The 25,149-nt window shown below is 43.6% G+C and overlaps 1 protein-coding gene across 1 annotated transcript in view; it reads right to left on the reverse strand.

Moving 5' to 3' along the window:
* Positions 1–1,574: 1,574 nt before the first annotated feature.
* The window catches only part of LOC115328052 (parathyroid hormone/parathyroid hormone-related peptide receptor), a 292,861-nt gene continuing 269,286 nt past the window's right edge, over positions 1,575–25,149 (reverse strand). Inside the window, exon 13 of the mRNA XM_042292197.1 lies at positions 1,575–4,059. Coding sequence (XP_042148131.1) covers positions 3,755–4,059 — 305 coding nt within the window. The 3' untranslated portion in view covers positions 1,575–3,754. The remainder of the gene's footprint in view (positions 4,060–25,149) is intronic.

Consider the following 25,149-nt stretch of genomic DNA (forward strand, 5'->3'; position numbering starts at 1 on the left):
TAAAAATCCGATAAGCCCGGTAAATTCATCGATGATGGCAACCCGATCCCAAAGCTACGATGGTTGCAACTAGGCCTAATGGCCGAGAGCCGACCGGGCCGACGGGCTATCAACCAAACTCGCGTCCAATTGGCCGACCGCCTTGCTCCAATCTCTGAACTGTTTCATTTTACGTCAAGAAGCGCAATGTTTTGCTTATTTAAAGTTGTTTTCTGCAATATTTAATTTGCTAATAACTCGCAAAATATTGCGAATTTCTGTAATATTTTTTTCCTCTGTGTTTCTGCTTTCATGGAGCTCCGTTTCAGCTCGAACTTCAAACCGGTCAAACAATTGTTGGTGGGCCCCTTTAACTTCTATCGCACCGCAAGCGTGAGCTCCATGAAAACGAGCCTATCGTTGCGTAACCTCACTTTACGTCGCAAAATAGCTCGCGTATGTCTCTTTCATAAAATATACCATCCATACTAACTCATTACTTCCCAACCGAGTGCTGAATCATTGGTCTTATATTTTGTCGCGCATTGATCATATATGTAAAGTAGACATTCTAAAGTGTTACAATAATACACTCCGAGAGTCATTCATTCCAAAAACTTCAGTGGATTGGAACCACCTTCCCCCATCTATCGCAACAATTGTTCCTGACCACTTATTTACAACAGCCATAACTATTTTATACTGCTCACATTGAGCTACAAAGTGTACTACTGCCACTAACCCCCACTCCCCTCTGTAACGCAGATGGCCTTGAGGTTTTCTTTAAACAAATAAATAAATAACTGAACCGCATGTGAGAGCCGTAGAATGTACTTTAAAGCACACGGCTTAAAAAAGAGGGATTCCTTACCTTCGCTAAAACATTAGATGTACATCTCGTTGCTATGTTGAAGTTAAAAAAGGCAATGACTTCGTACTATCCAGCGATGACGACAAGGGCTTCGAGCACTGTCTCTGGAGATAAAGTAAAAAACAAGCAGTCTTTTTTTTTTCCTCAAAGGTTCGCGTATTATTATTTTTTTATTTCAATAACAATAAGAATGTTGACAGAGACATTGCGGAAATTTAATCTTGCAGTGCATTTCACCGACATCTAAATCCTTCAAAGAACAACTTAGTCCCCACATGCCAAATTACAGGCATCACTAACATACTATTGCATAAGCATATTTAGGGTATTACTTATGTGACTGATCGTTCTATGACGCCTCTACAATCCAGAAACTTTAAAATAGCTGGCTAATTTCAGCACATATAAAACAAGAAATGATGATTCTAAAACTTTATTTTTGGAAGACTAGTAAGAACGAACTGATTTAATACGATGTTATGCAAAAATGCTGATGTTCGCTTCTAAAATGTACCTATTACGGCACTTGGTTGTGTTTGATTATGATGTAGATCACAAAAGTTTAATTGTCAATTGCAATCTTACCTTGGTACTCCGACAGTGTACATCCCAGGAAGCTTTTAATTATATCTGCCATTGGTCTCGAACTTATATAACGTGAACAAGAAGCTCCTAAGAATAGAGCTGGCAATTTTTATTTATACCTCCACACATTATTCTAAGGTTGTTTTTTTTTTTTTTGTAACTAGACAAGCTTGACACCAATCTTGCAGTCGCGTACATAGTGTCATCAGATAAGTTCCAGCCGATAGTAATAAAGAACAAAACTCCCGTCACACATGCTCCAGCTAATAACTTGCACACTTCGTCGAACAGTGACATTTTGTGAGGCAACTGGGGCGATGCACAATTTGAAAAGTTTTACGGATTTTCCACCCTTTACATGAGTTATTTATATGACTACTATGGTTATAGCCGTCATATATATTTATATAGGTGACGGCTATAGTCTGGTGTGCACAGAAAAACACTTTCTTGACAACAGTAAAGAAAATATAATACGCGATACCCTGTAAGTTCAGAGGTGAGTCTGTGTCTACCTGTGCAGATATTTTTAGAAAAGGCCAAAATGCTGACAAAGACATCAAATTTTCCTAAAATAAACTATTATTGTAGAATTATTTGTATACTGACCTCAAGACGCTTCCTATGGTAGAAGTTTACAGTACAACGTGATGCTGCTCCTGGAGCCACATAAGATTAATTTTAAATGACCTTGTTGGATCACACTTGTTTGCCCAAAAACGTTTTGTACAGCTTTCTAAGATGTTTCGATGTGGTATAGAATGTAGGTTTTAGTAGATGACTCGTATTTTCCAAGAACCCACTTCCGCGCAAGAAATGACAATTTTAGACTATTCAATTTTAATTGTAGATTTCTATGTTTTCAAATGTCCTTTCGTCAACCAGACACAAATGTTGTTGCCAACAGCCTTAAAAATGACCAAGCAACTACCTTTATTAAATACGTACAGCAACATCTTACAATTTAGCTTGTCTCTGGACTCTATGCAACCAGACGTAGGTCATCTTTATCACGTACGTCTTTCATTTCGTTTCCAGACACTCAAAAAAACTGGTCACTAATAAATAAAAATTCCGTCGGTATATTTTTTATTTCCAAAACCAAGTGTATGTTTGTTGAAGTGATGGTTTCTGTAGCCCAACTTGCCAATATTCGTTTTAGATTTCTGCTCATTTTTTCTTTGTTTAAAGGAATAGGGTGATGTATAATCTTGAAATTGAGGCGGCCACTGGTGGTTTTTTGTTTTTCTCACATTATTGTTTTTACGGTGGCGTAATGTGATGTCAAGGGCTGGGTGTTGTTAGCCCGGTTTAAAATGCATTTTGCACGTGTCTAACAACTAACAAACATGAACATTATAACTTTTAGAAAGACCTTTCTAACGCAATTAAAATTTAGTAATAGGTACCAGTGACTAATATTATTTGGCGATTGACGCTTTCGAGAACACGGACGCCCATTGCTTTGAATTGGTTGACACTGGTACGTGAAATAAACGAATAGAGAAATAAAATGATTTACCACTGCCCTGTGTAGGAAATCGCCAGTTAATGATTAAGCTGGCGACGTTTTTGAAAATTAAGAAACGTCAGCGAAAATATTAACTTCATGTAATGGAACGGCACACTTTATAAAATATTGACGATTATGTGTACTCAATTTCACTCAAGTTTGAGCTTAAAACTGTGTGGTGACAACAATTGATGGTATTCAAGCATTGCCCCCTTGATGTTTGGAGAAAGATGCGGTGAGAACTTTCTCACCACAGATAAACAGCCTGAGAAATTGGACTGTCTTTCTGCTAAATCATCGTGCACAGTACCCTTATTTTCACAACAATCCACATTCACCTTTGTCAACTTTAAAAGTTCAGAGGTGGTTGGTTTTTACCAGGCCGTTCACCTTTCTTAAAAGCGAATTAGCACTGGGTTGGCGGTGAAAATGCTCTCAGATGAATTAATATACGATCAACTCTTTAGGCAAAATATTTCCAGCATAATTCTGCAAACGGCAACAGTCTAACATGACATTCTTGCCTACTCATATCGAGGGGATGACTTTTCGTTTTCTCAGAAGTCGAGCTGGTTCAACCGGTTCCCAACCCCACTTTATAACACAGCCAATTTGACTGACATTGATGGTTGGTCACAGTTCTCCACAATCACTTTGCGGTCATGATTGTCCCGACGTGGTTACCGAGATCACTGAACGCAGGCCAATTCGACGTTTTCATCAACAAGGGGGCAGTGGGGTGGTTCAGTCAGTTCTCTGGGGATCACTGTACACGGTCCGTGAAAGCCTCGACAAAGGTCTTAACCTTAGAGGCATGTCTCTTTCTGGATGACCCCTTCCAGAAGGTTCTCTTCGCTCGTATCGGCTGGTGCACCGCCGTCCGAGTCGGCATCGTGGCACTCCCAGCGGATCGGACAGCTTCCGTTGAGTTTTCGCTGGCTGCCTGTCTTGTCCTCGGGCGTCCGCTTGGCTGGGTCCTGGTACTCTGGAATGGACATCCTCTTGACCGCACCCAGCGACCCCTGGTCGGCGTTGCTCAGTAGTCGCTGGCTCATCCTACTCTTGATTGAGTTTGGAGAGGGGCTCTTGGCTACGCCTTCTCTCCTGTCCACTGTGTACAAAACAAACGAAAAAAGAAAGGGAAGGTGCGTTTGGAAGATGATACAGGAGTGTAACTGCAACCCATTGCCGTAAACGAGTATGAGGATGTGAGTTTGTTAGTAATTGAAAGGGAGCTCCCGTGCAACAAACCTAAAGGCAGCCGCTTCTCATTGAGCGTGATGCCTTAATTAGTGCTCAAACGATGCCAATTATCAGTGTAAAATACAGGCTGAAGGTAGTGCAGTCCATATTAAGAGTGCACGAATGGCGTTTCAAATTAAAGAACGCAGATTTCTCTAGCGTCAACACTGCCAAGAAAACCGGAATATTTCGTGGATTCCTCTTTCACAAAGAATGCTGTGAATTACGCGGAGCGTTTTGATTCGCACCGTTATTGGCACAACCCTAGTGCAGACCAAACATAAACACAACACGCGAATCATGTCTCAACTCGTGGGAGCACAGTCCTGTTCGCAGCAGAAAAGCTACGTCACAACGTAGCGCACAGTGGAAAAGCCTCGCGCAGGGCAAGCCGCTTGTTCATGGTCAAAATTACAGGTGGACGGTGAACATTGCACTTTCGGCAGCTGCCTATCGTAATGCGAATGGGTAGCGACACGCGTAAGTATCTAGGCAGTCAAAAAGGGTACGGTGAACCCAATTCAGCCGCGACTTGGACCCTAAGCAAGCGTCTTCCACTGCACGGGCTGATTTATTCAGCTCCACGAAGTCCTGGAGCAGATCTTCGGCCGCTTCTAGTATAAAGGTCCCATTAAACAAAACATCGTTCTCGTTCTCAGTATATACTTGGTAAGCAATGCACATTATTTTTAATGCATCACTTCCGATAAACTGATAACGTTTTTGTGTATATTGTGCACCTTTTAGTAAATCTTTCACGTAATTGAATTTTACACATAAATTTAGATATGTACCCGTATCAACTTAAAAGCCACACAACTACGAGTGAACGCTACTTCTGACCAAATATGCTCGTAATCGTTTTAATCTTTATTATTTATTCAAAGTCGTTTTGATGAAATTTGTTTCATAAATGGGCATGCCGGCTGTAAACTAGAGAGTTTACGGCAAAAAATCGCCTTGATGAATATAGAAAACACAGGTTATTTGACTACTTACTAATTACTCTAGGTCTTAAAAATGTAAAACAAAAACTTTTGTGTTAGTAGGTGTAACCAGGGTTTACCAAATGATCCAAGAATCATAACATGTGGAGCTAACGACAATTGCTACATCATGCAGACAACTTGACTACTTTCGATAGGGGGTGCATTGTAATCGGCAGAAGGCATTAGAACGGCAGTGGGGGCTTTTGATATCACTGAAAATGTGAAGATATCAGTTGGTGTCATTTGGCTAATATTGGGGATGCTGTTAATTAATAGTTTGTTCCTTAATCATCCTACCGAGAAGCTGGTCTTAATTTTTTTTTTTTTGCCATGACGAAGTTTTTGAGGTTTACAACAGTCATAGCGCCATCATCATCATCATTGTCGGTTTATTTTATATGCTCATCAGCAGCGAAATTGCCCTGATTATGCTCGACTAAAAGAGAATTGGATATGTTGATGTTCATTCATTTTATTGTTAAACAAAATTCTTTTTCAGTTATGAAACCAGGAATAACTGTGTAATTAACCCATTGACGGTCTAGCTAATTGTTGTTTTCTCGAAAAGTCGTTTCCCAGTGTCGTGCTTTGTTTCTCAAACAAATAATATAAAGAAAGCTAAATGCACCGGCTTTTCTCTAATAATTTAGCGGCAACACATAGAGTGCTAGCACCCAGTTAAGGTTTAGAAGGATCAAATTAAAATATTGAAGGCCAAAAGTTGTCACTTATTTTCTTCCATTTGATTTGAATTTGGTACATCCGCTTCAGCGACATTCCAGAGGCTTCAGATTTCTAAACGCAGGTACACGTTACAGAGCGTCTCCGTTGAATGATGAATCCTCAGCCTCTGACTTTAATTCCTAAACGCATTATCAATCTGCATCGAAAGAGTCAGTGCTTCTATTGTCCCTACCGCCAAAGTGGCCGGTATATGAAGGGATCATCACTGCACGGAGCGTCTAATATAAAAAAAAACATAAATATACTAGCAAAGCGACACACCGTGTGAATAATAACATTTATAGATCACCGAAGACGTAACAGATAGCCACACCCCCGTTGGTTTGCTCATTTTGCGGTTAGCTGGGCTCATTGAATTATGTGATTGACGCAGTAAATCTACGGCGACGACCGTCAAATGATTCACAAAAGGAAATAGCAGCAAAACTGAATGAGAGGTAAAAACAGTATACACAAAATAACTTACACAAAACTCACAACAAATGTCTTGTTTAGAATACATAATAAATAATCAAGTATTAGTCGAAGAAGATGTAAACGCCTGAATTGAAGATATTGATACCGATTCTATTGAAGGCGTTAAAGCAAGGCTCAATGCGATTCTTTAGACACGTTAGCTTTATTTTTCATCTGAGAAGCGGAAAGTAACCCTCAATATTACTCACGGTACGGAGATACAGTCGACGAAAGCGAGACGTCTCTTAGCACAGGGTTGAGCTCGCGGGCTTTGGGGTATTCTTTACCTCGGAACAAAAAGATCCGGTGCTTAGTACATCTGGTAAAAAAATCGCTGGGTAGACAATAGTATCCATAAATAAGGGAAGACATTTGTAAAGGAAAAGGCTCATAATTCACAGCCTTGATTTGCCCCCGGTAGAGCCTGCGACACCTGCGGACCTACCTTTTGTCAGTATGATTATATAGCAGCTAATAAAAACCGTTATCAAATATCCTTCATCATTGGAACCTATGCAATCTCGAGTTTAAGGAGATATTGCCCATCGGTTGGCTTGTAGAAGTTGCGCTCTTTGAAGGTTCGCATTCAAGGGGCGCGTTCGTACATCCACAAAGGTCGTTCGAGGTTGACTGGGAATCAATATTTTTACAAAGGTACAAAACTATCTAATTTTAGAAACTCCTGCATGCCCATCCAGACCTCGCCGCCTTCGTTTTAGCAGCACCCTGATTACCTAGCCGTAGAAAGAACTAGAATGCCTGACAGCAGACGAACGAACGTGTCTGTGGCATTCATTTTTCAGCAGCTGTCGTCCTTCTCCAAACTGTTGACAGCATTTGTACATTCTTTACCGGGATAGAGAATGTTCCCCGTAATGCGCTTGCTACACTTCCAGATGGTTTACCTTTATCCTTGCCCCTAAATATGAGTACGCACCACTGTTCCGCAGGTACAGACAGAATTCTCGCCGCCATGATAGCAGAAAACCTTGCACATGCTTCAAATATGACATTCCAGTTGCAGGATAATCAAGAAGAATTGCATTAACGTTCTCCGCGAGATTGATTATACTGCACTTATTCAGGTTTCTTATAAGCAAAAGTCCCGGTCAACATTTGTAGATGCTTCGAACATGCTCCCCTTTCCTCGTGTATTTCTCTTTTGATTTGTCGTTCTTAACAATGTCTTAGTCGCCACTAAACTGTATGCGTAAGATTATGTTTATGCCCGTCTCTTCCTTCAGTTATGTCTGTGCTACTTGACAATATAATGATCTCCAAGGGAGAACAGCGCGCGGTGCATAATTGTACGCTGCCGAAAAGACGTGAATACAACAAGGAACTAGCCTCCAGAGCAACGTTAAAGCTACCATATTAATTTCGGGAGGGAACGTGGCTCTCGCTTGCTGGATTTCATGGCATATTCAATTAACACGTATAACACGGCACGTCCCATCACATCACAGACGTTATATGAAGCAGTGCCAGCCGCTGTTTGTTATTAGAGCTATCAGAGCTTAAATAACGTATCTAAGTGCCAATGATTTTAAGAGTTGCGATTTTCATTAGATTCACAAGTGGTAGTTCCAAACCTACCCTATTGAAAAAGGCCAATATGAACTCGGCTTATTGGAAATATTCTATTCCAATGAAGTTGATGAAAACCAAAAAAAACTTATTGTTATCCGATTAACCCAATACGCACGACGGGAATTCATATCGGAGCACAATATCGCGATATAGTATACGGTTATTGGTATAAAACAGGATATTGGAGCACAATATCCCGATATAACTTGCGGTTATTGGTATACAGCACGGTATCGAAGCACAATATCCCGACAGAACTTACGGTTATTGGAATAGAATACGACACCGCGTGCATATTGGTGACCGACATGGACATACTGTGCGGCCACACGATATATAAATATCGGTCGTCGATCACGGGCCCAAAGGAGAATACAATATCGCGTGGATAAATCTCAGGCCGAATTCCAAGTTACCAACATGAATTACGTCGGCATATACCGCGGACTAAGAGGATACGTAACCCAGTATTGATCGCCCGTGAAGCAACATGTGGATATCGGTACGCCCATATATAAGACATCGCGTGAATGATATCGTAGAACAGCAGGAGTTACCATACGGCAATACGAGAGAGAACGATATTGGAGGTGGATACACATAGAACAAAAACGTTCCGCGTTGCGAACACATTCACATTGATCGATCGAAAGCGCAAGTGTACGTACGGCACACAGTACACACAGCCTCGAGCGCTTGAAATGCTAGACAACCACCAAACCATTCAGAACAACTAGCTGGGACACCCGCGACCTACCTTTCAATGAGAAAGCCCAATACCGACGTGCTCTTTGGAGTGATCGTTTTCAAACAAACGTTTATTGCAGTTTTAATGCAACAAAAGTTAGGCTACCGATGTTGGAACCCAAATCGAACGCGATACGTGACAATGTCAGTTCGCACGATAAAATAATGAGGATTAATGGGCTTGACAGGTCACGTGCTTCTTACCCGCACATTTATCGATATTGACCCACCTTTCTGGGTAATCCTACGTCGTACACAAAATCCACAACCACACACGAGCACATTTCACCCACCACTCTTCGTCGCCTGTTGCGCAAGATTCACGCACTGTTAAAAAACAAAGGGGAAAATACGCGCATTTGCGCCGTCAAACGATACGTTACAGACTCGTTTTATGAGAAGAATTTCCATCGTCAACCCGCGCGCGCGAAAGCTCGAGCGCTCGAGCCGAGGTTCGGAGGCAGTTCGAACTCCGAAGGGAGGCCAGGAGGCGATCTGAGCGAGATCAAGCCAGACGGGCGGCTGAGCGAGCCGCCGAGTGGCCGAATGCGCCGATCCAGCCAAGCCTACCCGAGCCGCCTAGATTGCGCGATTGCGCCATTGCGCAGCGACCGCGACCGCGCCAACCCGGTGAGACGGCGGCGATGGCGGGGCCGACGGATGACAGCTCGTCAAGTTCGTCGCGCACTTCGCTTGTGGGTTCTAAGTGAAACCAACGCACTTTCAATCGCTTCGAAAGGTACTTATAGACGACTTTATTACTTGCAGCATTGAGTGCTTTGGTGTACACAGATCAAAGTGAACACTGAAGGACAGAAGGGAGACATGATGTTTTGAAATCGCAGCTTATTTGAGCGCATGCGTCACCTGCTGAAAGCGTCTGGCTTTGCTGTGTTGCAGACGTCATTTCGACTGCGTGTACTCTGATGTAACGTCAGTCAGTGTTTACACTCGGCTAGCTTCGCTATCTTGTTATCTCTGCGAAATAGACGTAGAAACCAGCGCCTCGTCTCTTTCGGATATTCAACCTCCAGCCCCCTGGCTCCCAGCGTGCTTACCGGCGCAAACCGTTCGACGTGTTGGATTCGTGGGCTCGTTCGAAGAGGCGTTGTTTAACGCTCACGAGTAGCCGAAGTGTTACCGGAGCTTCCCTTTACGAAAGTCGCGATCGACGCTGGGCTCTGAGCTCGTACTTTTTTCTTCCCTGGTAGACTAAGAGTGCCGACCCGTAGCCTCCTCTATCTGGGATGCCTGGTCAACGGCGCGGCGCACCGTTGTTTGGCTGCGTCGGGGCTACTTCGGAGGCGCGCCGCTACGCGGCGCCTGCAGGCCCGGGTTGAGCAGACGACACGCGGGCAGTAGCGCGTAGCGTCGTACGCCGCCAGGTCAGGATGAGCGACCGACAATTTCTTAAAGAAATGCGACAGATTTATGCCAAAGTGCAGTAGCATTATCACATGCTCAGTTGGCCTTATTATATGTCTGTTCTGGCCCCAAGTTTAAGCATTTTAACTTTTCACCGTTTTTAATTTTAGTCCAGAGAAGACGCACCGCACTAACAATCACTTCCTATATACTTTGTTTCTGCTTAATAATAAAGCACAAGATCCTCAGGCGTTTTCGGGATTTAGCCAGAGCACCCTTCCGACCAGCATCCGCTGGTCGGATGCAATGTAAATTTAATGATTATATTTTTCTACTTTCTACTTTCGTGCGACAGAGCCTGCTTGGCGTATTACATGAAATATATGTTTCACAGTCTCAAGCAACAAACACTTGGAATAACTTTTGGTGTAAATGTAATCCAAAGGGAAAAAGAAATTGTGCTAGAATTTTCCTGAATTTATTTGTCAGGAAAGGTACAACAAAATGTACACCACAGGTTTCTTCACAGCTTTAGAGTTTTTCGAGACAGTGGTTTAGAGAAGAAAGCCTTCGCCAGGTCGTTCTTGTCCGTCACAGACAAAGCATAATTTGTGAGAACGGGTCTCATGAACTTGGTGTAGACAAGCTGCAGGAGATGCAGAGGGTGTCCAGCGGAAGCACACTTCAGAACTTCACAGTCCATCAGCACGGGAACAGCATTTTCGACGGCTTCCTTTAGAGGTCTTGTCAAAACGCTCCTCTTGCTCACGATCACTTCTATGTACTTCTTTAAGGCGAACAAGACATGTACCAGCTCACTTGAGGGGTATAGGAGCCCTCCTCTGTCTTGGTGCCGAATGAGGCTGTCACTTGGGGCAGAAGAAGCTGGTTTCACCATGAGTGAAATGAAGCTACTGCATTCAATCTTTTCTTGGATTACACGAGCCAGATATCCACCTACCATGGCAACTGCAGCCATGTCCGCCGTGGGAAGAAAGCTTGTTTGGTTTCTCAGGTGATCTTCAAGGAGGCCTTTCGCCTCCACCGGGAATCGGCTTGGTTGCACTTCCCTCAGCTTAGGAGCGTCACGCAGGGCCTCGGATTCATGGCTTGTAGAATTAACTACATTGCTGTTCTTGGAAGCAGAAATGAGTCCGGTCTTCAAGACTTTCTCCAAACCAGAAAGAACGGCACGTGCATCCATCTGGTCGTTGCTGCCTGCAGATCTTCTTAACCAGCCAAAGAAAGACTCAATGGGATCAGAAGAAAACTTCCTTGTCAGCACGAACTTGAAGTTTGCTGCTCCTAGAAGGTACTTAATGCATTCCACATTTGAGGTGGTAGTCATCACCAGTCCGTGATATGTCTCTTTGCTCAAAAACTGCTTGGGTGTGCACTGACGCTTCATGTCTTCAAGGTACTGAAGGAAGGATGTCATAAGCCAGGTCAGGCGCGCATAATCAACAGACTCGTACTGCTTGCTGTCTGGCAGGTTTCGATGGATATGTTGCACACAATTGCTCACATCCATGAGCAAGAACCATCGGTGCATCGTGTCCATGAATTCAACTGCAGGACCCACAGCTGCAAAGCTGATGCCACAAGTGTGACCTGCTTGCTCTTGCAGGAGCTTGAGGGCAGCGGTGACTGGTGGCGAGAGAACTTGCACAGCCCTGGAGACGTTCATCTTTTCTATGTTGGATGGAAAAACATGCTTTCTTGTCAGAAATCTCACAGGCTTGACGAGGCTACCCTGCTGCATTCGGTAGAGGTTCTTCAAATGGGAGGAAGACACCTCACCGCCACTAGCGAGATCTAGGGCCAGAAACTGCGATCTGACATTCTTGATCAGGTGGCATTGATCAAACGCAAGGAACAACTTCCGTGAAGGATCCTCGGGGTGCTGGATGCAATGTGTCAGATGTCCACTGCACAGAAGCTGCATTGCGAGCACATTGATTTTGTGATTGTCCGTTACAATACGCACCACAAGAAAGCCAGCCAGTTCAACTTCCTTCATGACGTATTTCATCAGCACGAGTAGCTGCTGGCCAGTACAGTTCTTGGTAAAGAAATACCCCACAAGTATTCGAATGCGCACTGAACGTCCAGTCAGAACGAAGCACAGGAGCGAGTTGGCCAGTACTGGTTCATCGTTGTTCGTAGCTTGAAGCTCCTTTCCCATGTCTACCTCTCCCACGAATGAGTCTCTCTGCTTGTTGTACTGAAGACGTTGCTGTATTCTCATTTCGTCAATAACTAAGGAGCACATTTTGGCCTGCTCCGTCTTCAGGTTTGCCACCTCCGTCTTCAGTCTCTCTTGAACTAGCGACGTAAACCCCACTTCACCGGAAGTCACCCCTAAGAACCTCTGCAACGTAGATCGGCTTGGTAGCTTGAGAATGCCTTCACTTCGTATGTGCTCGTAGACTCGTGCTGACAGGCTCCTTAACAAAATGGAGTGGCGGACGGTAATCTCTGACCAAGTTGGCCTAATCTTAGAAAAGTTCACCACCTGGTCCAGAAGAAAGCTAGCGCCCAGGTGCTTCTCGTTTGCTGATTCTATTACTTTTCCAAAGGCGCTCAGGTTGCAGTCTTCTTTCAGGTTTTTGAGCTCTTCCTTGTATTTATCTACAGTCTGTTTTAGCCGATCCACCTGTGCCTTCAAGTCTCGCTCTCTTCGTCGCCACTTCTGACGTTCCACGACCGACACGGCGCTGCGCACATCCACCTGGGTACCTTCCTCTTTTGTCGGCACTTCCGCGGCAGATGGTTCGACTTCATCACGGGAGTCACCACTTGAAACATTTGGGCACATTTCGAGGCTGTCGTTACCTCCGCGAAGAAGGCTCTTTGAAGGGTGTTGCTCGGAAGTAGACGGGGCAGCCGGGGAAGGGCGAAGAACGGCAGCTTCCCGTTTCCTCACAGCGGCGTCACTTCGAGGTTTCTTAGCACTTGGCTGCATGTACTCTGGATACTCTTCGAAGACGCTAGGAATTGCACCCCTCTTGAGTTTCCGTGTCTTGCATCCTTCCTTGTAGTCCGTGGTGAGTAAATGCCTACTACAAACGACCGAATAACGCGACGTCATATTCGGAACCCAGTCTTTTCTGGCGACGACTTTCAACCACGTTTCTCTCAGCTGACTGTCACTAGGAATCTCGTGAAACGAAATACCTGGTACTTTGCGTTTTGAGTCCGACTTGCATTTTGGCACACAACAGTACGCCATAGTAGAACCAAAACCAAAACACTTCCGAAAGTCCCGGCGCGAAAACGCGGAAAATAGCGCGGAGAAATTCACGTTGAGCGCATCGCCTGTTCTCGCCCGCGGCCCTGCGCCCTGCCAGCCCGGCCCTCCGAGCCATCCGGGGCTGGTGGCGCCGCCTCGCGGAGAAGCATGGCAAACGCACACGGCGGCTCCGTCGACTATGACCAGGCATCCCAGATAGAGGAGGCTATGGCCGACCATTCATCTGTGGTGCCGACTGGCGCAGTACGAAGTTGAGAAAAGCTAGCGAGTCTGTCAGATTTTCTTGACGCCGCCCAACTGCTCTGCTACCGGCTGCGCTCAACAAATAATGTAAAAAAAAAGCGTTTTATAGTTTTTAATTTTTTTTTTTTTGCCATGTTTTATTTTAGTCGCCGCAAAGTAAATCGCGGCCGTACGTCGGTTGACTCCCGATTACTGCCTCTACATCGTAGATTGTCTCACCAGAATGGTGCCCGTTGGTGTGATCTTATTCTGATATCGTTACATCTTGCTTTTTCATCTTGGCACACTTCTAGACGCCCTTCTACACGTTGCACTCCTTGTCGACATGTCGCTGGTGTTAGAGACAAATCTGAAGTCGCTGTTTGCTCACTCCTTGGTGCACATACTTCATGTTCAACATCAGGTATCTGAAGGAGGCGCCATGAAACCCTGGAGTTTGTTTAGAGGTATCTCAACATACTGTATTGAAGTGTCGTTTTGTGTATTATAGTTTCCTACAAAACCAAATTGCACTTTGTTCGTAATATACCCTATAACTGTTCACTACAATTAAAGTTGCTATGAAACATTGGCCACGAGAGGTGACTCCGCCAACGCAGCCTGAAAATTCCTCGCATAATTTTCTTCATAGGTCATTTTTGACATTGACAAATTTTCTTGTGAATAATGAGTGTTATGCACATGTGTTCTACTTTTCGTACAGGTACTTCAGTTAGATAAACCCCAGCAAAGGCAGCAAGAAAGTCTCATCGGGTCACACCAAGGATAACTGCATTCCTGCTCGAGTTCCGAGTCTTGTCACCACACTTCACTGAACATAATGGTAAATTCCCTTTCCTTAACTTTTTCTTCTGAAATGTGTTGTTTTTATTGTTGCTTTTTTCTATTGAAAAAAGGGTAGTACAACGTTTAAACACCCAATGTTTTTTTTTTCTTTTTGTAAAATATGTAGTACATCGTTTAAACACCCAAGCGTTCATAAATGGTCTCTGTACCAGACAATAGGGTGTCTTATACTCTGTTTCATACTTAGCGTGCAACGCTGTCAAAGGTACTAAAGTGGTGCACATGAAAAAATAGAAAAAGTGTTACTCCGCGCGTTTCGTGGACGAGTGGTAGAAGGCGCTGCTCTGGTGATATTGACGTCTCGGTGGCCGTGGTTCGAACCCATTTTAAGCGCAAAGTTTTTTTTTTTTTTTTTTAGACATACTTTTTGTGCAAGATTGTGCCCATCGACGAAGTGCATATTTCAGTTCCTCCTCCTTGATTTTTATTTATAAGTCGCCGAGAGGCCAGATTTCTACCATCTGGCCTGCCGCTTTGCAAGTGTTATTTGCCTCCAGCACCGAGTTATATTTTTCTTTCTTGCAGCGTGGAATGAGGAATCGCCCTGATAGCGGCCTTGTCCCAAAATTTATAATAAGACGTTTATCGACAATAGTTGTGGCCTGTACAGTTTATTTTGAAATAACTGTCAAGGGTAGGAATCTCCCTCTCGGAGCACCTGCGATGCACCTTCAGGCGAATGGCGTTCTGTGTGAACTCGTCATGCTTGACAGTCCCCGTGCTCGAAACTTACACGTTGCGAGGTCTTTGCTTCGGGGACGCCACCTTGCCAGATAGGCACTGTGAATTGCACTTCGCGACAGTACAGGGCACACTCCAGTGTCGTTACTGGCCGTCTCCAGGACTTCACGACCGAATTCTCCGGGGAATGTGTTCTTATACTCCCGTACACATTGGCGATCATCTGCTTGCACTCTTTCAAGATTTTTGCACAACGAATCTTCGAAAACATCTGAGCAGAAGAGGTACTTGAGCTTGCTGCGTAAGACGCCATCTTCTCAAAACCAGCCAGTGCCACACAACCCGAAAACCCACAGCGGCTGCCACACGGATGATCACGAAAACAATTTAAGGTGGTTTACGTTATCTTTTCCTTTTTCTTGAAAAACATTTGTGCTCCGTTGAAATCATAACGCCACTATCAGTTACTAGCCCCGAGGAGGCACATTTTTCGATTTTTAAAATTTTTTTGCAGGGGACGCACTATCTTATGGGGCGAACGTAGGCACGGTCAGCAATGCAAACCGGTGCGCTAGCTTTGACTGCGTTGCACTCTATGTATGAAACAGAGTATAGGATCGCTTCAGACGGGGCAACCTTTCCAGCAATTTTGGGGCTGCTGGTGGGTTGTTCCCTAGTTTTCCCTAGATCGACATGAATTGCTGATATCGGGTCCAGCTCGAAGCGGACGAGCAACTCTGACTACTCGGAGATGTTTGAAGCGGCAGCAGCTAATCAGGAATGCAATATTTTTCACGTGACACCCCTGTGGTCGTGATGATGAGAACTGAGGACTTAGTTCTGGTTTGAAATGGATCATTTTTGAAAATAAACTGTTTCAAAAAGATGAGTTAGTATTCACAGCGCAATTTAAAGATATAAAAACATGTTTTTAGGATATAACTGTGCGTCTAAATACTGTAAGAAAAATAAAATTTCATGATGACGATGGCAAGTCGTAGCAATTCGGTTGCTGCATGTGAACGCGGGCGGCCCGTGTTGCTGGTGTTGCGACATGAAGTTGCTGGGCGAAATTGTTCCGTCTGAAGCGGGCTTTAAGGAACTGAATTCAAGGGCCGTGGAGCTCTGGGTGCAAGCCCACCTGGAAACATTGTTTTTTTCTTTTTTGTCTTTTTTAGTATTTAAATAGATATATATATATATACATATATACTTTTTTAAGTTTTAACATATAGATGCATAATTTACACACTAATTCATTTTCAGAAGCGCTTTTATTCACACTCTGTGGTTTTCTAGTGCTTCCCTTACAGAAATGTCATATATGGCCCAGATATGTTTAATATAGGGCCGTATATGGGCATATAAGTTGACATATACGGTCATATATTGCCATATAAGGGCTGAAATCAGGGCAGATATAGTAAGGCAACACCATATATGACGACATATAATGCCAGATAAAGTCATATATGGTGCCAGTGGCTGCCATATATAACAGTATAGGATGCCTGATACTCCTGTATATGGCACTATATGGTGCCAGTCAACATGTAGATGCAGGTAGTACTCCGCGTCGGCCGGTATCGGGACATCGGGACTACGCCGGCCCGCCCATGGTAACAGGATGGCAGCGCCTGGCCATGGGCACCTGGGAGCTACCGCTCCCGGCCGGCGTCGGGGTTTCGTCTTGCTCATTGGCCAGTCCAGCTGTAGAAGTTACAGTGTCTGGCCGGCATCTCGTTTTTGCTGTCTTTGCTGGTCTTTCCATGGAGGTTCCAGTAACTGGCCGGCACCGGTATTTTGCTGTCTTTGATGGCAGTATTTACGTGGAAGTTCAGCAACTGGCCGGCATCGGTATTTTGCTTTCTTTGATGGGCAGTATTTACATGGTAGTTCAGTGACTGGCCGGCATCGGCGCTTTGCTGTTCGCAGGCTGACGAGCCCCGGGAACTTCCGTTTACTGACCGGCATCGTTCTATTTTTTTTGCCTTTTTCACTATACAGTCACGTCATTGAGATTCCGACGAACTGCGGCAATTCATATGTAGCGAGTGGAAATGTTTGCGTCGATCAATTCTTCGTAAATGACCGCCGGCGCTGGCGTATTTCATCCCACCATGGCAAGGCTGACGTGTTTTATCGCGAAAACGCGAAAGAAAAAAACAATGCCGTGAGGAAAATTTGCAGTCCAGGATTTGAGAATCTGACCCCCTACGCCATGGAAATTAAATTTTACAACGCCGAACGACACTTTTTTCAGGAAGTTAGATTAATTTGATGCACTATACTTAAGGTCTGGCGTTATCCACACGTGTTTGGCTCTGATAAAAAAAATAAAACGGTATAGCGGAACCTCAAATGAAAAAAAAAAAAAAAAAAGACGTGGCATGATTGAGCACGCGCTTTGAGCTACAAAACAATAACAAACATTACTTTCCAGAAACTAGAAAAGTAAGAGATGTGTTTATTGCTTATGACGGTACGAGAGGCACATAAATCTCCTGAGGGATCATTTTATTGGTGATTTTAATCTAGTGTGAAAATATGCTATTTAGGGCAGGAATCGACTGTTTTATGTGGTAGTTACGATCATCTAAGAGAATATTTTAAATGTTCACATAGCCAAACGATATCTGTCTTTTTAATAGCTTATGTTATACGACATACCGTACCAGAGGAACGCGAATATAAATACTTTTTTTCGTTGGTAAAAAAAGCGAGAAACACCAATGCGTTGTGGATGTACACACTGATGGTTTTGTGAATGTGACCCCTTGACACTACGAAAAATAAATGTCACAATGCCGAACGATAGCATTTCTGAAAGCTAGTTTAATTATCCGCGCTGTACTTGAATCTCAGGAATAAAAAAGTGTTTATGCCTAACAATAAGTAAAACTGTGGAGCGCAACCTGAATAAGTAAGACCTGGCGGCACGCGGGGGATAGCGCTCATCTACCAGAACAAAATTAAATACGACTTTCCGGAAGTCAGAAAATTAAGAGATGTGCTTATGAGCTATAAGCTCAACTAAATTACTGCCTTTAAATGGCGGTATTTTTGTTTCAATAGTGGGTGAAGATGGACCGCTTTCATGACAAACTTTGGCTTCATCACTGTGGCAGTTTTACCACTTACATTTTCCTATTTTTCTCTAAATGTAGCCATTATTATTAATTTTATTTCTTCGTTGAAAGGACTTGCGCTGTTTGCCTACTACACTGACCCACCTATTAGCACGGAGGGAGCGAATCATCCCGGCAAAACAAGAGGGCCGGGTTTTCTGAATTGCATCAACTCAAATGTGGACTCGCACTTTTTATTTTCACCTTTTGCGTGATTGTTACCCTGAAGAAGGGTGCCGACGACAGCATAAACATAGAAAATATTTAAAATAATAAAAACTAATACACAAAGGTGAGAAAAATTTTAATATAATAAAAACTAATTAAAAAAGGTGAGAGAAAAATATTTCAAATAAAAACTGATGCAAAGAGGTGAGAAAAAATACTACAAAATAATACAAAATAATACAAAATAATACAAAATAGTACAAAATAGTACAAAATAGTACAAAATAGTACAAAATAATACAAAAAATACAAAAAATACAAAAAATACAAAAAATACAAAAAATACAAAAAATACAAAAAATACAAAAAATAAAGAAAAATAAAGAAAAATAAAAAATAAAAAATACAAAAAAGTACAAATACAAAAAGGTGAGAAAAAAAAATTTAAAAATAAAACGGAATACAAACAGGTGAGAAAAAAAATATTTAAAATAATAAGAACAAATACAAAAAGGTGAGGAAAAACATTTAAAAAAAAAAAGTGTAAGAAAACAAATAGAGTTTACCGCGATTCGAACCAACGACCACAAGCTCAGGAAACCAGAGCGTCAACACGCTACGCCACCGCCGCCCGGATGACGTTTGCTCTCTTTCTAGAAGGTTGCATGTCTGCTGAATTTGTTTTTTTACCATCGTAGGCTTAGTTTCGTATTTATTATTTTGCAACATGTTCAGGACTGATTCATAATATTGTGGCGAAATTGACATCTGCAATAATTTATTATTGCTGTGTCTTTTATGAGTTTTATAATGCGGTTTCCTGATCGTTTTATTTCAAACGTGTTGAAGATACGAGTACAATCTCATCGAAGCAACGGCCTGTTTCGCACGTTTCGCCGGCCATGTGTGTTTGAATGCCTGTGTTTAGAGCACTATATAGCTCCTTCGGAGCAGAGTAGCGCAGAGCCGTGTATTGGGAGAGTTTGGCCAACAGGCGGAGCAAAGGCCGGCGCCAGCGCCGAATATTCCCCCCGCGCTTAGAGCGTAAACTAAATTTGTGACACAGCGTCGACCAATCAGGAGACCGCGACGTCAGAATATTGCAAACGACATTCAAAGCGTGAAATAGAGGCGTTCAATATCGGCCTTTCTGCTCCGTCTCACAAATGTCGGCAGTGAAGACAAAGGTACAGGCGCGTGAACCTAGCTCAGCAAAACGCTTTTGTTTGTACGTGAACTCGTGCGTAGGAGCCACTTTCCAAAGCCACGCGCTCGTGCCCATGCCTTTCTCTGCACTGCTGATGTTGGCTTGTTAGAACAGCGTCCTGGAGACGCGGTGTCCCGCTCGGCTCGTGCGCTGGCTTGGCAGTGCTTTCTTTCACCGTCTCAGCTGAGACGCTGTTTCTAGCAAGTTGGCCCTGGTTTGGAGCGCACGTTCGTTTATTCTACACTTGAATATTGGCGTGACGAAAACCTCGCACGCACAAAGTTTTCAGTCACTGAGAGTTACACCTTTTAACTCTAGCGACGCTAAAACGGCTTGAGTTAGTCGTGTCACAAATTTAGAGCTCACGACCACCGCTAGGGGCTGTTTCGCGGCCTGTGGTTGGCCCCGAGATGGTCACCTATTCAAACCAATGTATGGCCAAACTCTCTCGATAAACGGCTCTGGAGTAGCGCAATCTAGAACGCCGCCTCTCGGCGACTAGCGGCGAACGCCCGGAGGTTCCAACTGCGGTCAGAAATGCATGTAGAACGTGAGAAAATCGTTGTTTCTCCAGTATTGTGGGAATGTACGGAATCGAAATCATTTTTGACATAATAATGGAACACTTTAGAATACTTTGCGCTAAGTTTTGTGCCCCGCAAGGACCTGACTTTTTTTTAAAAATTGCCTGAGCGGCATCATGCAGCAGACGACACGGCGACGTCACACCATTCACGTGACCCGCTCCGGCCAACCCGAAAAGCCCATCTCCGCTGCGAGCAAAAATCGTCTGCTTCAAACGCCATTGCCTTGGAAATTGCCTTCTCAAAATTTGCACACGCATCCGATATTGTTAAAACTTTGATAAAGTGTTTAGTGCTTTACTAACTTCACGACAGACTAGTTTTGAAAAGTGTGAACTCGCCGTTCATTTTTTAATCAGCCGTGTTGTGTCGATCTCCATGTATTCTCCCATAGGGCGGGCCGCCTCCTGGAACCCTGAGTACCACGTGACTCGCGCCGAGCCCCTCTGTCGGCCATGTTGTCGGCAAAACACGGGGTTCAAAGGATTGCGTTACTCTGCTCCGTAGGAGCTATATAGTGCTCTACCTGTGTTCACAACCGGCTAACGGTCTAATTACCCGATTAGTGGTGATGCGTGGGGTTTGCCTTAGTTTCAAATGTGTCCGACAAAGACGGAAGCGACTGTGGGACGTGGAACTACGTCAAATTTGCTCAACAGCCAAGATCATGGCACGGGATCGAAGTAAGTTCGTGTTTTATTCGTTTGGGCTAGATTATTTCCTGCGTTCAAAAGGCTTGTCATTGTCTGTAGATTGCTTGCTTTTACCAGTATTACTACCGTATTTACTCGCATATTGGTCGATACGTCGTATAGATCGACCCCCTAACTTCGGGACCCCCGAAAAAAAAAAAAAAGTTGAAAAATTTAATACCGGGATTCGCGTATTGGTCGACCGCCCAGTTTTGATGAGGCGATTTTTGAAAAACAGGTCGACCTATACGCGAGTAAATACGGTAATTGTGCGCGAATGGTGTTATGCGAGGCTGTTTTTTTTTCCCCGATGCAGAGGCTGTGAACTCGCTTAAGGTCGATCAGTTGCGGCGGAACTCTTTGGGAGACGGATTAGGGGTGGGGGGGGGGGGGGGGGGGGTAGGCAAAGGCGGAAGAGGAGGGGGGGGGGGGGGGTTGATTTCCTCCATCCGCCGTATTGTTTACTGGTAAGCTAGAATGTCTGGAAGAGAGCGGTGCCCCTCCATTGCCGAGGCCACTCTCCGTACTTGCGTGCTGAGAGCTGTACCCGGCAAAAACAGCGATTGATTGATCGGGCAAGGCCGTAGCTTTCGCCGCCCCAGTCGTCTGCAGACGCCTTCATTTTCGCAGTTCGTACCCAGAAAAAAATTTCCAAAAATTGGTGCCGCGATTAATTCATTCCATGGTGATTAATGCATAGCATACCACTTCTGATCGCGAGAATTTGTGCCCGCGAAATAATTTTTGACGCTGTCATTTATTCATCGCGAAATGTCGAGCTGTAAAGATCATTTGCTGTAGACGTGTTTCGTATGATACAACGCACGTGTAACGCATTTCACTCCTCCAGAAACACTCAGGCTGCTTTAAATTGTGAAGCATTTATTCTCTTCCTACTGGTGTTTTTTTAGAGGCTTTCAAGTATTAATTACAAGCTTCTAGGGAAATGTACATGCATGTCCTCAATTAAGGTGGTAGGCCACCTTCAAAAGTCTTTTTTTTTTCGCGAGATCAATTTTCAGGTTTTTGTTTTTTTTGCACGCCTAAACATTCACATATATGTTGCAACAAAAATTATCCTCTTATCGTCATTAGTTTGCGTGTTACAGCAAGTTTTCTATACCCTATGCTCCTATAGCGAAACCGAAACCACATTTCCAACTGTGGTTTCGCTAAAGGGATTTGAAGGCAAAGGCAAAAGGGATTTGAAGTACCTGCAGTACTACGGCGATGGTGATTCCAAGAGCTATGCCGCTGTGAAAGACATGTATGGAAAGGACAGTGTGCAGAAACTGAAATGCATTGGGCATGTCCAGAAGCGTGTTGGCTGCAACCTCAGAAAACTGAAGAAGACAGTGCGTGGACTCGGTGGTAAGGGAAAGCTCACTGATGCCCTCATTGACCGCCTGCAAAACTACTATGGCATCGCCATAAGGGCTAATGTGGGGAACCTTTCTGCAATGAAAAAGGCTACCCTTGCCAGTCTTTTTCATTGCAGCTCTACCGACAAGCAGCCGAGACAATGGCCTGTGTCCACTTGGACCGAAAATCTGGTGTGGATACCAAAGGGTCGAAGCACTCGGCCAAGGGAAATATGTACACAAAGGAGGACTTCCAGATGATGTGCTCAACAAAGTTAAAACTGTCTACAGTGATCTGTGCTCTGATGAACTTCTAATGAAGTGCCTGCATGGAAAGACGCAAAATGCTAATGAGTGTTTCAATGGTCTAATACGGCAGCAGGCACTCAAAGAGGTCTACGTAAGCTTGCCTACAGTAATGTTTGCTTTGCATGATGCTGTGGCACACTTTAATAATGGCAGTGTAAACACCCTAGATATCTTGAGGCAAGCTGGCATAGAACCAGGGTACTACACGACGAAAGCTTGCATCGCCAGGGATCACCAGCGCCTGCAGAATGCTAAACGCAAGTCAGCGGATGGGACGAAACAGGCCAGGAAGAAAAGACGAGCAGCCACCCAAAGAAAAGGAGACTATAATGCTTCCGCAGAAGGGCCCAGCTATGAATCTGGTGCATTTTAGGCCTGCATGCGAAGATTGTGACACTTTTTACAAGCTCGGAAATCTTTGTTTACGTTTTTCTGAAAATAACAATTTGCTCCAAATGTTGCGACGCAAACTTTCATAACTTATTTCTCAGCGTATACTTTGAACTGAAATTTTGCACAATGATTTACAACATATATATCTGTGCAGTGAACTAGAATAAAAGAAATCCATGGAATATTTTTCAATTCACAGCTGAATTCTCAAACAGGTTCAGTCTAAATTTGCTCTTTTTCCCCGTTTTCTTGTTTTTTTTAACATTACTTCCTTGATATTTACTGCATAATATTTATTCTAGTTCACTGCATAGCTCCAGCCATTAGTTACACAAATGACAAAGCTTTACTGAATAAAGCCACCCATTAGTCACTTATCACAGCTGGCGTGGCTAGCACTTTTAATGCAATCTTTGACAAAGATTACCTCCCAATAAATAAATATTCAATATTTTGCACTGTAAATGGCTGGGTAAGTTAAATAAGACATGCTTGTTTTGAGGAAAAAGTTATTTCAACGCTGGCTGCTCTTAAAAAAATTTTGTTTTTGAGTGGCCTACCACCTTAAGGTAGTGTCTCGCCAGTTTTTGGTATCTATATTTTGTTCAGTGTAAGCATATAGTGTTAGACATACCTCACCCCATCCCTGTTTTTCGTGTGGTACTTCTGCATATCACGATCAGGAATGTCCTCCTATACGTTGAAGAGAAGAATGAAGTAGTCGAATACACAAAAGTTATACGTTCAGCGCGTGTGCTTGTCTTTCTGAGTGTCTGGTGTGTGATTGTTCCCTTGCACTGTCACCGTAGAATATGCAAAAATGAATAATGACATTGGCATATTTGCTGTGCCAAAGCCTGTCACAATTTTTCCGAACTCTGATTTCCACAAGATCATAATACCATTGTTTCTGTTGTAGTGGCACGGCAGAGTCTATACTTGTTTTGCTCCAGTCTTTGTAAGGGGGACGCTGTAATCCGATTCTACTCAATTATGGTATATTAGATAGCACTGTATTTGCAGAGATAGTCTTCGGTTTTTGTAGTTCCATCGAGATATATTTTAGCTTTTAAGTTACTTGTTATTTAGCATATAAATTTACAAGCTTATCTAGATTGAAGGCAGCAAATATCTTGCCAGCACTCATGCTACGTGTTTGAAGTATATTGCGTTAACATAATTGACCCACCCCTCGATTTTTATTTGTCAGTGCCTCAAGGGAAGCAAGGAGAAGGAGTGGATCCCCGCCCCTGCCCGTTTCGATATGGATGAGCATCATACCGGCGTGCGGTTGTGTATCACTACTGCGTGGTGCGCGTTAAAGACCCCAGGCTAGCGGTTGTACCGCGCTGGCTAAACTACTGTACAGCTGAGACAGCAGACGCCCACTGAGGCAAGCTAACTTCTGACCGTATAAACATACACACAATTTTTCTTTTTTTTTTTTTTTTTTTTTTTGAGGAATGGGATTATGTAGAGAAGCTAGTGGTTTTTCTATGGGTAGGAAGCTGTCCGAACTAAGGTCAGAATGGAAAAAGCACCACCAAGTTCCGCCTGGTCCCAAACAGCCACAATAATGAACACGGAATTCAGAAGAATAGTAATACGAAGGACCTACGCAGGCAGCCACACTTTGAGTTGGCAATGACATTTGATTATGATCACAAATATTCCTGCTTTGCTCCAGGTGGCCTAGTTTACACACCATATTGGTGATCTTTAGCGCAGCAGGAATATTTTTTATCAAAATTAAACGTCATTGTTAATTGAACAAGTGTGGCTGTCTGTGTAAGTCCTTCGTGTTTTTATTCTTTTTACTTCTGTGTTCATTATTTCATTTTTTTCTCATGATTTAGTCCTTTTGTTTTTGTTTCTTATGTGTTCATAATTTTTTTTTTATATAATGTTTTAGTTAAAGATATGATGCCCTCGTAATTTCCTAGTCCGGGAAACAGTGGTGACCTCGTCGTGTTCAAGGAGCAGTAATGACCTTTTCATCTTTTATTGCTTCCGCGGCGAACAACGGTGTCTGTGTGCATGTGTGACGAGTTAATCACACGGGAAGATTTGGCGACCAAACGGAAAAACAAGGCCAGCGAGGAGCGACCGGGGGCTTTGAACATCACACGGTTGAAAGAAGGACTTCAACGACGAGGCTAGCAAGCAAGCCCTTGTCAAAACTGCTGTGCTCGACCGGAAAGTT

This window comes from Ixodes scapularis, unplaced genomic scaffold, assembly GCF_016920785.2.
Source record: "Ixodes scapularis isolate PalLabHiFi unplaced genomic scaffold, ASM1692078v2 PGA_scaffold39__5_contigs__length_11793443, whole genome shotgun sequence".
Classification (NCBI taxonomy): domain Eukaryota; kingdom Metazoa; phylum Arthropoda; class Arachnida; order Ixodida; family Ixodidae; genus Ixodes; species Ixodes scapularis.